Consider the following 13,202-nt stretch of genomic DNA (forward strand, 5'->3'; position numbering starts at 1 on the left):
TTTTAAACTTCATTAAAGAATACAATTTTGTACAAATAATTGAATGTTACGCTACTATTTATAAAAATAAAATCAGAAATCCATTAAAAGATAAGTTCTTTATCATTTTTTCAATTCACAAATGATTTTGCCCTCACACTTGCAGTCCCCCAGTGGCACAGCGGTATGTCTGTGGACTTACAACGCTAGAAACCGGGTTTCGATACCCGTGGTGGGCAGAGCACAGATAGCCCTTGTGTAGCTTTGTGCATAATTAAAAACAAACAAATCACACTTGCATTGCCTACTAAGAAAGTTAGTACCGGTAGTCATTGGGTTAATTAACTGTAGTTTTCGCTCCCAATGTACAGAATATTCAGCAAAATTTCAACATAGGCCTAATGATTCATACGCTGCACCTCTCTTCGACAGACAAAAAAATACTAGTCTTGTAAATAATTTTCAACTCATTTTCATATTATTTCTTTAATACCATTAGAAAACTAAAAATCCACTGATTTAAAACCTTATTTTACACTATTAAGAAATCCTCAACAATTAGTTACTTTTTTATGTGAGACTTAGACTGGCAGACATTAGGAAAACATTTAGAGTAATGTTTACAGTTTGATATTAAATCATGTATATTTTTAAATTTAGTTATAATCATAATCAGTAGATAACTGATTAAAAAAAGTATGCAACATACATGTAAGTACATCATCATGTAAATATGTCATTCGTCGATGTCAGATAAAAAACCCTTTAGGCACTAATCTGTATAAAACTGCCAGAGTAACATTTGCTACATAGAAAAAAACTCTGTTAAGTAATAATTTGCATTTATGAACTGTGCTTTTAATATCTGAATACTTTTAAACACTTTTTTTACCTTGCAACTGATTCTTAAAATCTCTGTTGTATAGATTTTCATTTATTAAACACATTACTTAAAATGTAGAAACGTGTCATCTTTCTTGAACAGTTATTATTAAGTTAGAGTGGCATACTTTTTATTTTTGGACATTTCATCATACTGTAAAACTAGTGTGTTTGGGCCTAAATTTTTTATTCATTCAGCTATTATTTTTTGTTTAGTATATCACAAGTAGCATTTCTTAAAGTGTAACAATGTTGTATGGGGTTTGTTTAACCAAGTAAAAAGATGATTTTCTTTCCATTAAAGAAAACCCCAAGTGTATGGTACATTTGTGTTATATGTTAACCAGCTTACATAATATTTTCTGAAGAAGCTGTGATATACATGGTTAATTAATCACTCCCTGTTTCCAAAAGAAAACATCAATCAGAAAAATAGAAATGACACTTATCTTGGCTATTGTCATTGGCAGTATTACTAACCTTCAAATAATTAGTCTTGTTCTATGCTTATTCACACTGCTAATATTTTCTTTTTATTATCTTATTTGTTTAAAACAATAAGAAGCTGTATTCATAAATATTTTCCACTTTTGTTTGTTAATCAGTGGTAGACTTGTGCAGATTATATGGTTGGAACATTAAACAGAATTAATCTTAGCTTAAGAGACTCATTTTTAGTGCTGTGAGAAAGCCATTTGTGTGTTTGCTATGGACACTTTATTGCATTACAGACAGGTTAAGTCATAAGTGACATCTGAATTAATTGAGTAATTAAAAATTTCTATTTGCTTGCTGAAACTTGCTTCTGAAGACAAGAGAGTGCTTATTTTGACCACTGTGAACATTACCAAATACTTATACCTTCTGTATGTTCAAAGACCTTCAACAATTTTATTTAGTTATAGTTTATAACTGTAAGATATTCATACATTTGTAGCTAAGGATACATCATTGTATTTTTCATTCATAGTTAGTTTAGATCCATTTTAGCCTGTATAGGACGATTTTCTCATAAATTTGGAACTCTGTCAAGAAATGCTAGCTATGTCAAAATAGATATTGTTGAGCAACCAGACATATAGCAGGTAAAAAAAAAGGGCTGAATTTCATTATAAGTCTGTACATCTTCATTAAGATCTTTATATGTAAAAGTTAAACTTTAACTCATAATTTTAACCACTGTATATATCCAAATTGTATGTACTTAACAAATACAAGCCAAAAATAGAAATGTGTGCTGATACTTCTTCCACAGAGGCCAATTTCTTTAGCTCATAAAGTTTTGGATTATTTGATTTTATCTAACTAATTTTTTAAATTTGTACATATTAGTTACTTTTTAAAAAATATAAACAATAAGTAAAAATAAGAAATTTAGCACTTTTTTTCTGTGGTGCAGTAACCCTACTTTTTTCAAACTATGCTTGTTATCCAAAAACTAATTAATCTATTTTCAAATATGCATTTTTAGATGCAAAAATATGTGAGGTACTAGAATGGAATGTTCCAAAACTAATAATATTTATCTTGCTTTCTAACTAAGCTATAAATAGGTTAAAAAAAATTCTGGCACTACTGTGTGCAAAGACTATTCATCAGACATTAATCTTTCCTTGTGAACTACCATCTTTGACTGTCAAAACTAAACAAGCAAACTTAAGATTCCTGTACATTAAAATATACAGTTTCTATTCGTTATAAGCATGTCCATCAGACATATAGATGTGATGTAGATAATTGGCTTTAAATGGATGAAAAGATTGGAGTGGGCTTTTTTAGTTTGATTGACAAATTTATTGATATTTCAGCAAACCAAGAAGGTAAGAGGTTCATATTTCATATTCTTACTTGTCATTATATCTAGCTTTCATTTTTAATTTATCGTAGGCCAAATCAGCTGCCTATTTTTGACTTTAGAAATTTCTAAAAGGGAGAAATCAAAGTGTCACATGACACAGAACAGTGAAAATTGAGAAGTTTTCTATTAGATAGTTCTTTTTGACAGTAATAAGTTAAAACATAGATAATATTAAAAATAAAATAAAACACTACATTTTCATGCCATCTTTATTGACATATATTCATATTAAACTTGTTTAATTAAATTTTGAATGTAGCTTTGTAAAATGTCATTACATGTGCAGTTTGAATCTGCTGTGCACATGGGGTTAAAAACTGGTTGAAATGGACTTAACCCCCTCAAAAGATCATTTCAAAAGTGAAAAAAAATAGATTTTTTAAAGTAATTATTTGGTTGTTACATATTTGATATTTGTTATGACACACACTTTTTTCAAACTTTTACCATATATGTGTAGTAAATATTGTACTTTGTATTAGTTATATTATTTGGTTGATTTTGTTTTCACTTTAATTAAAGTGCTGAAAGTTTAACATTTTCTAGTCTTAATTAATAATACAATTGTTGGTATTAGGGGAACTTACATTGGTAAGAATAATATAGTGTACAACATATTCCATAAAAAATAATAGATAAGTGTTCTTTAGACTTATGCATGCTATAGAAGTTGTAATTTTAACTTTCATTAAGAAAAGTAGAACAAGACATTTCTATGAAAGATTTTGTTCTTGACACTTTTACAGTCATATTGAGACATAGGTTGTTAGCCATTAAAATGTAGAATATGCAGTTTGAGTTGTATGTAGAATCTTTCAAAAAAGATGTTACATCATTTAAGAACATGAAAAAATAACAGTACAAAATTTAAATCATTTGTATGTATTGGACTTTTCACCCAACAGTAAAATCAGACACAATACACGTTGTTACAGCACTCGTTTGTTTAGATAATATTTTCTGACATATCAGCACAAATATTGTGAGGAGGACTTCATGTGTCAGCCAGTTACTACATGTATATATTAAAGTAGCAAAAGTTAAAAATGTAATTCATTTGTCACTATATGAAAGAAATGGTATATCTTAGAGTGAATATTGAATAAAGAATTAGTATGTCAGGTTTTGGTAATTTTGATAACACTAATCGATTAGTTGGAAGACTGTTGAGTGTTATCCTAACAAGTTCTTTCACTTACTGTTTGAACTATATTATTCTCCAGTCATCATTAAGTTGCAGATTTCTTTGCCATTTAGACATAAAAAGAATGGCAATGATGCAATCCCATAAAATCTGTCAAGAGAAGGAAGAAGTGTACAAGTTAATATTAAGGTTTCCATAATTGTGAAGTTACTCATATGAATTTAGCAGATTTACAAATGTATTTGAGCTTTAACATTTGAAATTTAAATTATTTTGATGCTTTTATGTTTTCTACCAACCTTGTTTATATTGTTAAAACTATACTTAATAATCTTTTTAGTTCATCATTTAAAACCAAGCATTATGTTTTATGATGAAAAACTAGCAAGAAAAAAAGTTAAGATAGAAGTATGTTGTAATTTAAGTGCTATATTGTTTCATATCTGTGAAATAAATAATATTGTGTTAGAGTTTAAACATTACATGCTCTTTTAAAATAGGTCATTTCATATTAGATTGTTTGTACTTTGACATGTATATTTTTGATTTCTAAATTTTATAGAATTTCCAAGAAATTTCTTGAACATTCTTAACGTTCAAACTACTCACAAAAATGAATAAATCTAATTTACATAAATACCTTATTACTACATGAATATAGACATGAAATATTGTTTCTACTTGTATGATTTTGTACTTATACAGTATACATGAGTCTGTTCTTTCAAAGAAATTAAACACTGAAGAAAGAAGAATTAATAGTTATTCTATTTTTGGAATACCTTTTTACAATAGTTATGTCATACTTATTTATTTTGGATCAGTACATTAACATATTTGTCTTGAATCAGGAGAAATGTTTTAGAATCTTTTAGGGCTCCGGTATTCAGAACAGGACCTGATAAGGATGGATTCAGTTTAGGAAAATATGCCAACTTTGCTGAAATATTTGGAGATGATAAAAGGAAGTGGTTTCTTCCACTATTTACAAGGTATACCCAATTGAGAATTAATTCATTTTAATAGTTTTTACTTTGGAACTTCCCATTATGATGTGGGAAATATAGCTTAATTTTCATTAACACAAAATTACTTTCTGATTCCTGAGAAATTATTTCTTTAAAAAAACATTCTATGACATTTAAGTTAGACATGGGTGTTCTGTGTGTACCAAAAAGAAGACTTATCAGTAATTTTATAATGTTTTATAGACTTCTCTAATTATTTGGAAAATGTTTAATTGGGTTATGCAGAATATAAATGTAAAGCTACAAAAATTGGTACTGAATTATTACTAAACTCAAACTTTGTGGATGTGTAGAGCTGCTGGGACAAACAACCTCTATTGAGAGTGTAAAAAAAATGCTTTTTATATTTTTTCCCTGTAAATTTAGAATGATAAAAACAGTGGTAACAGTTAAACTTTTATGAAGGAAGTTTAAGAAGGATAAAAATGTGATTCATTATTTGAAAATCAAGTTTAAAAACTTGAACTACAAAGTTTATTTATTGAAACTTAAAACTCCAAAACATTCTCTCTTTTTTTTCAGAACTCAACACAATATGAGTAATTTAGATCAAAGTTGTATTATCCACTGTGAAAAATAGTTCTAATCCGGTTTGGATTTATAGTAAAGGCTCGTTATAGAATCCTAAACTGTGAAACTAAATTAAGGCATTGGTGAAAAGATTTAAGGTCTGAAAGGTATATGTTCATTCAAGGAATTAAATTCTTTTTCTTTTATTCATATCATAAGAGATTCAGTCTATTTTTAATGACTCGTATATATAATATAACGGTCTCACATCGTCTATTAACTGTGCACTTGACTGGCCAAATAGCATTGAGAAGAGTAAAGCACAAAATGCTATTTCATAAAGGAACCTGAAATGTTATTAATCATTGTACTAAAGTTATTGCATTTATAATAACAACATAGAAAAATCTTGTAATTCAATAGCAAAACAAACTTAACCTTTGTACTGTCTCCAAGCTTTCAAACTTCAGTTGTAGTAGACTGAGTGTCTGTTTCATCATACCAATTTTAATTTGATGTCACTCGTATCCATCTATCTATATATATGATCAAATGAGCATGTTCATATTAACCCCACTCTTTAACATGCACATACTTAAAAAGTGTATAAAAACACATGGTGCAATTGGCTTCAAAACACTGTTTATGCTCAGAAATACAAAAACTATTTCTGCATGTAAGAACTAGAACAGTAATTACATGCTTATTTTTTGTGTAGGTTCTACATGAGACTACAGTTAAAAAAATATATTTCTATACTGGAAGAAACTTTTTCAGATATTTGGGCCAAGATACAAAAGTGCTGGTTGCACTAACTATCCCTAAGGAAAGGTAGCTAGTCAGTAGTACCTACTGCCGACTGTTGGGCTTCTCTAATTAGATAATGGGATCTGTTCATCACTCTTATAATGCACTTACAGCCCCAAAATCCACAACTATGGACCCTCACATTCACAGTTCAGCATGCTAATCACTAGGCTACACCTAGCCCATGAGGTGAAAGAACTAAAATAGTTTAAGTTGAGATTAAACACTATAAATTGATTAATTTGGCATAAAACTAATGACTAGATACGTATATAAAACAATTATCTAACAACACTCCTAGCTCATGTCTTGATCTCATAAAAAATTGAAAATTTACAAAAGTTAAGAATATGCTACAGAAGATTGGATTAGAAGATCTCAAAAATAGCTACATTTACTTTAGAGGTTATTGATTTGTTTCAGGGAAGAGTGTTACATGTATATCTAAGCTAGTTCAGTTGTCTTTTTGTATATACAGGTAAGTGTTGGCTAGCACTATGTATACTTTCATGCTCAAAACAAAATACTTGACATACATGTAATCTGCTATAATGTTGTAAAATTCACTGCGCAGTGGATAATAGTATAGAACTTGTTAATTTGAGGGAGCTGTTCAATTACAAATTCATCAAAATCATAACAGACGTTAATAAACATTCATTAAATTTGTAAAATCTGAAAACAAGTAATTAGTAGCATGAAGAAGTTATTCAAATAAATTTATTAACTTCAATAACTTGCTACACATAAGTATGCTAAGCTGAGATATTACAAATAATATATTGTTATATTTTGAGAGTTATGAGAGAAAAGTTATCTATAGTATGTATTATTGAGTGTTTCTTGGAAACTTTGTCAATCCTAAGAGGATAATTTACTAATTTTATAGACACAAGTTACCTAATAAAAATTTTTCTTTGAAGTCAGTAGCCAGATTGTAAAACAGTGCTACTAAATATACATCATAGTAAATTCATTTTTCTCTATTCTTTTTTTAATCTGATTTTAATTTTGATTAACTAAAATTGTATGTCTGTATGCAGTACTTGTTATTTCTGTATATACTTGTGATTGTTAAAGTGAGAAAACTCAATTTTAAAAATTTAACAGCTTGGGAGATGGTGTAAACTTTCCAACTCATACTCAGCCAGGTAGTTCTTACAATTCAATGGGTTCCACAACTCAAACAAGGTAAGCCACTTCACTGTATAAATATCATTTGAGGATGAAAGAGTAGTTGAATTAGATCATAAACCATATTTAAAACTACAAAAACAATTGTTACAAGGAAAATTTGGCCATCTTCTTCTCTTTATTTTTGTTTAGAAATGATGTTTCAATTTGCCAACACGGGTCTTCATTACATCCATCAGAACCTGAGGTAGAGCTTTGTTAAGAGATCTAAATATTTTTTGGTTTTTGTTTCAAGCAAACTTACTCTTGTAGATGAAGCCTGTTGTACCTTTCAAGTGGAATTTCTGTCCTTCACCCATTAAAAAAAATTTAAACTGTATCATTTACTGATTCATGATTCTGTCTATGAGATCCTCACTTAAAGGCCATATCTGGTCTTTCACAATCTGCATAATGACAGGTTGAGTACTAAAGTTGTGTATGTACATTTTATTTTCACTTACCTGTTGTTCTTGCCATATGCCCTCAGACAACCAAAAAAGTTGATAAGCTTAAAGAAATACTTTAATTAAAAATAGTTTCTTCTTTAAACATTTTTGTTTCACGTATTAACTAACTAATTAATACAAGTTAGAAATATTCAACCAGAGTGAATGATTCTACAGTATTGTGTTCCTCTTGATATGTATTATCAAGCATCGGTCCTCAAGGGGTGTACTGGCATAATTCCTGAACAAAAATCAGCCATTTATGACCTTAAAAAAATATTGTGAAGTTGTTTTACTGCTGTGGTAAAACAAATATGGCTTCTGCTGCTTTAATGGTAGTACAGTAATTAATGGGTGCAGTCTTGTAACTTTCTGCAGTTCAGTACAAAATCTGTGTAGTTCACGCAGTAGAGCTGCAAAAATAAGCACACTCTAACTGCCAGAAGTTTCTATTGGTGCACTTGTGAATGATCCAGTTTTGTAGTAAAAAAAAAAAAAAAGTTGTAATGTCATTATTTGCATTTATTAGGACTACATCTGGTGTTTTAATTTGCTAAATTAAACCTGCGCCAAATTTCACCTTTTGAAATAGTAAAATAATTCATAATTAGTTAATTACTTTTCATCACTAAATGTTACTGCCTGACTTTGTAGAAAAAAAAAAAAAATTGCTCCCACTAGCATAATTTTGGGAGTAATTTTTCCTTATAGAAAAACATTATCTGGAGCACCAAAGCATAAAATATGTTCAATATTGCCCAAACAATTTACACATTTTGTTTTTTTTCATATATATTATAAGAAATGCATGGCAACATCTTAAAACTTTAGTCCCAAAAGTTCATTTGTTTCGTTGTTTGAAAGAGTATTACAATACACAAAATTTTGTAGATTATTTTTAACTACTTTGAAAGATTTTGGCCCAATAGTCTAATATTTTAGTTTGACTCTAGAAAGCAAGTGTTTATACAAGTCCAATTCCAAATGTTTGAAGAATTGAAGTGTTGAAACACCTTTTAATTTTTTAGCCTCTTTAAACTTAAGATATATAAAAATAGGAGTGTACTTGAAGCTAATAAAATCTAGTTTTTTGTTTTCTTTTATGTCAAGGTATTATATTTATTCTTGCTATCAGCTTAGGGGAACAAGCTAATTCTTACAAGACAGCCAATGAAGACTCAAATGGTCTTTTGACTCAACAACATCCTGGCTGGGGTGATCAAACATTGCGAGGAGACTCAACGGCTTCTCAAGATGAAGTATCTGGTATGTAACAATTTTTATGTTGTGCTGAATTGCTAAATAGAGATGAAAAAGAAACCAGAATGAAGCTTGTAATAATTTTGATGGTGAACTTAGAAAAATAGTACCTGCAGTGTACTACATTAAGTAAAGACGTGTATCAATTTTTATTCACTGAAGAAAAATGTACTTTTCCAGTTCAGGCACCTCAAAAGAAAAACTATATATTCAGATATTCATTATAAAAAGTAAACTAATTAGAAGAGCATTTCCACTTCTGTATTTTTGCACAATGAAAAGTTACATGGTGCAAGAAGAAAACAAAATTACCCATGGTTAAAGCATAAAATTTGATGAATTGTGTGATGTGATGTAAAACTCGTTAATAGCTATTGTTGAGACTCTCATCCTACTTATATAACCAAGTTATTTGTATAGAAAGCTGTAAAATTATATTAACTGATACATGGGGATAAACATACATGAATCTATGTTGTTGTAGTTCTTTGCTACACATAATAATGACTCACTTTAAAGATAAGAATTTGTGAAATGAAAGTAACGAAAGTAATTTAATGTCATGGTCAACATATGATACCTACAGCTCATCAGATATTTTTCCAGTAGATTGTCAAAACGTAAATCGTCCTTTCTAATACCTTTAAATGTTTCTTTTCATGAAAAGCTGTGTTTTAAATAGGTATTCCAAACTTATATCTTTACCTGGCTGCACACAGTAGCTATTCCTGAGATTTTGTGCATACAAATTGACTTGAGCTATGTCCCACCTCAGATGTGTTTTAATGTGAAATATGCTATTGTATGATGTGATTATCATGTGACAGTAGCCCTCCACCAATAGGAAGGTGACACATCCTACATGTATAGTAAATCCCCATAAGCCTTTGCACTCAAAATTAACTTTGTTGTTTTCCTTGGCACTTGTACAATGTAGTTGCAGATTTGATTTAAACCTACAACACCTTTCAATTACTGCATAGGAAAAAAATTGGTCTGGAGATTGCCTTTCACAATGATGAATTCTCAAGTGACCATGAGTACTATCTCATCCCGAGATTCTGGGAATGTTGCTAATGTTGATCCTACTTTGCCCATGGTCACTGGAGGCTCACTGATTGTGGAGGACATTACTGTCATTGTTCAACTTGTGGTTTTGTTAGTACCTTCATTGCCTCATCTCTCTCTCTCTCTCTCTCTGTCCCTACGTTGAGAATGTGTTCTCCCTCTTTCTGATCCAAACAACAAGGATGGAGATTTGATCTGCTCTTTTCACCTTCCAGGTTTACACTAGGTTCCTTTTACCTGTAGAAACCAATGTTCCTCCTTCAATTCTCTTTGTGGATTTGAATTTTTAGGTTTATTCTTTACTTTCTTGTTCACCTTTGTTTTTTGATTCTTCATTTTCCTTACTGCATGCCTCATGTTGAGGATTATTTGATTTTCCTCCTGTTTCAGACATACATGTACATGTTTACCTGTTTCTGAACCATTTTCATTCACACACTCAAATGCCTTGTCCTTTCTGATTCCAGGATTCCCTTGCCATGGCTTATGGCTAATTCCCTTTGCCATGCTTGATTTTCCAATCTCTTGTGTCCTTTTTACGTATCTGCTTGGGATAATAGCCTCCATTAGCTCTCTCTAGTGCTAAATTTTCCTGTTTTTGCCTTCCTCTTACCCATCTTCTTTGTAATCTATCCTCTTTTCTTCTACCCTCTGAAGCTCTACACTATGGTCTTAATAGTTTTAAGGAGATCTGCAGTTGGTATATTTCAATACCTTGGACAGGGTATTGTCCTCTGCTTTGTCCCTGCTTATCTGGTTCCTCTATTGTTGGGACCTTCTGGAACATAATACTATTCTATCTGCTGTTTGTGTCACCTCCTTGACTGTTGTCCGACTTATTTTCTTTACCCCAAAGTCTTCCAGGGTGTTTGTAACAACACTTGAACTTAGTAGCAGATTGTCTTTCTCTCTGCCATATAGGATTCTTCCTATGGAGTAGTCACTCCATCCCCAGGTCATTTGTTGGAGCTGTTCCCAGTTGGGCATGTCACATCCGAAGGGCTCTGAACTTAGAGGTGAATTGTCCTTCCTTCAACTGGACAGGATTGTTCCTACGTAGTTTTCATTTCATCCTCAGGTCTTTCATTGGATCTGTTCCCAGTTGGACATGCCAATGATCAATGCCTTTGCTACTCCTTTCAATACCAGATTTTCCCTCTTCTGGTCCCTGGTACCTCACCCATCTGCTCTAGCTGTGGATGCCCTCAGCCAGGAGTGGTCTCATAGCTTTTTGTATGTTTACCCTTAGCTACAACCTTGTACCTCTCTTTTTTTACATGGGAGTGTTGTCCACTTGTTTTTGCATGTGGGATTTGTCTGGTCACTTGTTCGTTGGTCAGATTTCTCTGACTATGTAGCCTTTCTTTTATTTCATTTGTATTGCCCTTCTACTCCCTCTGTCTTTCAATAAAAGTAGCATGTTTTTCACCACTGGTTAATTTGCCACTCTTTCCCACCAGACCATCCTAATGTTACTCACCTTTTGGCCTTCTCTGCCTGGTTTTCAACTGAGGATTGTCTGCTTCTACCATGGCAGGCTATCAGACAGCCTTTTCAACTTTTTTTTCTATGGTTCCAACTTTTTTCCCCTTTTATTTCCCCCTTATTCAACGTCCTCCTCTTCCAGTTCATTTGCCTGGCTGGAACCCTAATATGGCTCTACATACTCTTACCCAACCTTGTTTGAACTAGTGGCCACTTGTTCATTATACCATCTCTCTCTCAAAACCTGTTTCCTTCTCCTCCTTGTTTGTGATCATAGAAGATGTGATCTTTATGTATTGGATGCCTTCTGTACATTGTTTCACAGATCTTCCTTGATCTTGTTCTATGACTGCTCATTTATTCCTATGACTTGGGTGGCTCAGGAGGGAGGTCATTCCTTTTCTCCTGTTTCTCTTCCATTAATCTTGACTCTCTATGGTCATACTGATCTTGATCTTCTTGTGTGTCCAGTTTGAGCAGTCAGGTGTTACTTGACATGCACAACTCCATTTTAGGGTTCCCACAATCATTTATTCTTGCCATGGGACCTCTTTTCTTCCAAAGATCATTCATCCTTTATGCTTATCGGATGAACTTGTCAACTCATCCGGATCTTATATTCCTCTCTGGATGGAGATGTTGACAGGCTGTGTCACGTGTCATCACATCAAATCTGCCACTTGACTCACTCACTAGCCCCATGTTTTTGACAACTCTTGGATGAGATCCTCCAGACTGGAATGTGGATTAAGCCCAACATCTTCATCTCCAATTACCACCACCATCTGATAGTTTTGTCCCCCTCAGGATATTGCCTATTTCCATTTGCCATTCTCCAATACAAAAAAAAAACTTCTGATGTGTAAATGCTTCTTATACTTCCTTACCTGTTTCTAATCTTATACGATTTACTTCTCAGAACCCACCCAGCATCAAGTGTGGCCTCATAGAGGGGGTACTTACTTCTCTAAAAACACATCGAGTCAGGGGTACTGGAAAGAATTATACCCTTCCACCCTGGCTCCAAATGTGCCTACTGTTGAGATGGGGTTTTCTGCAAGACCAGTAACGTGGTGTATGTATATCTTTCATTGTCCATTCGAGACTGTATCTTCCATGGACTAACATGAAAAAGCCAACACCATGGATGATGCTGAGGTGGTCAACTTGGATAGTTCCTCACTGGTTATGCAGTCCCTCCTTAGAGAGTCCAAGTGGGTAAAATAATGTAGTGGGAAGAAAGCCAGCAGTGTCCTTGTCTGTGTAGTGCAGGTCACTCCTCTTATGTAATATGCCAATTTCCCAATGGTTTGGCCAGCTGGATGGAGCAAAGCATTCTTCTCCTATGACAGGAAGGGACCTTCATCCCTGTTCCTGAAATGTAAAGTGAGTAAATGGTTAAACAAAACATATACCAAACTGTATAGTCTGATCATTGCCCTAGCCACACTACACCCCATGTCCAACTAACTGATCGTGTGCAAATCGCTTGACACTCTTGGCTTCTTTGCCTTCATCCTTTCATACTTCCTTCTGGGTAAAGAGTATATGCTGCATGA

General features: G+C 32.3%; 1 protein-coding gene across 4 annotated transcripts in view; it reads left to right on the forward strand.

Moving 5' to 3' along the window:
- LOC106458382 (palmitoyltransferase ZDHHC2-like) overlaps positions 1–13,202 on the forward strand; it is a 61,531-nt gene that overhangs the window by 33,311 nt on the left and 15,018 nt on the right. For 2 of the 4 annotated variants that reach the window (XR_002610365.1, XR_002610364.1), the window contains exons 9-11: positions 4,729–4,855; positions 7,319–7,399; positions 8,941–9,096. Coding sequence is in view for 1 of the 4 variants with exons in the window: in XM_022384577.1 (XP_022240285.1) it covers positions 4,729–4,855; positions 7,319–7,399; positions 8,966–9,096 (339 nt within the window). In the remaining 3 variants the exon portion in view is untranslated. The remainder of the gene's footprint in view (positions 1–4,728; positions 4,856–7,318; positions 7,400–8,940; positions 9,097–13,202) is intronic. The other 2 variants (XR_002610363.1, XM_022384577.1) reach the window with 1 other exon arrangement.

Source organism: Limulus polyphemus, unplaced genomic scaffold (assembly GCF_000517525.1).
Source record: "Limulus polyphemus unplaced genomic scaffold, Limulus_polyphemus-2.1.2 Scaffold454, whole genome shotgun sequence".
In the NCBI taxonomy this organism is placed as follows: Eukaryota; Metazoa; Arthropoda; class Merostomata; order Xiphosura; family Limulidae; genus Limulus; species Limulus polyphemus.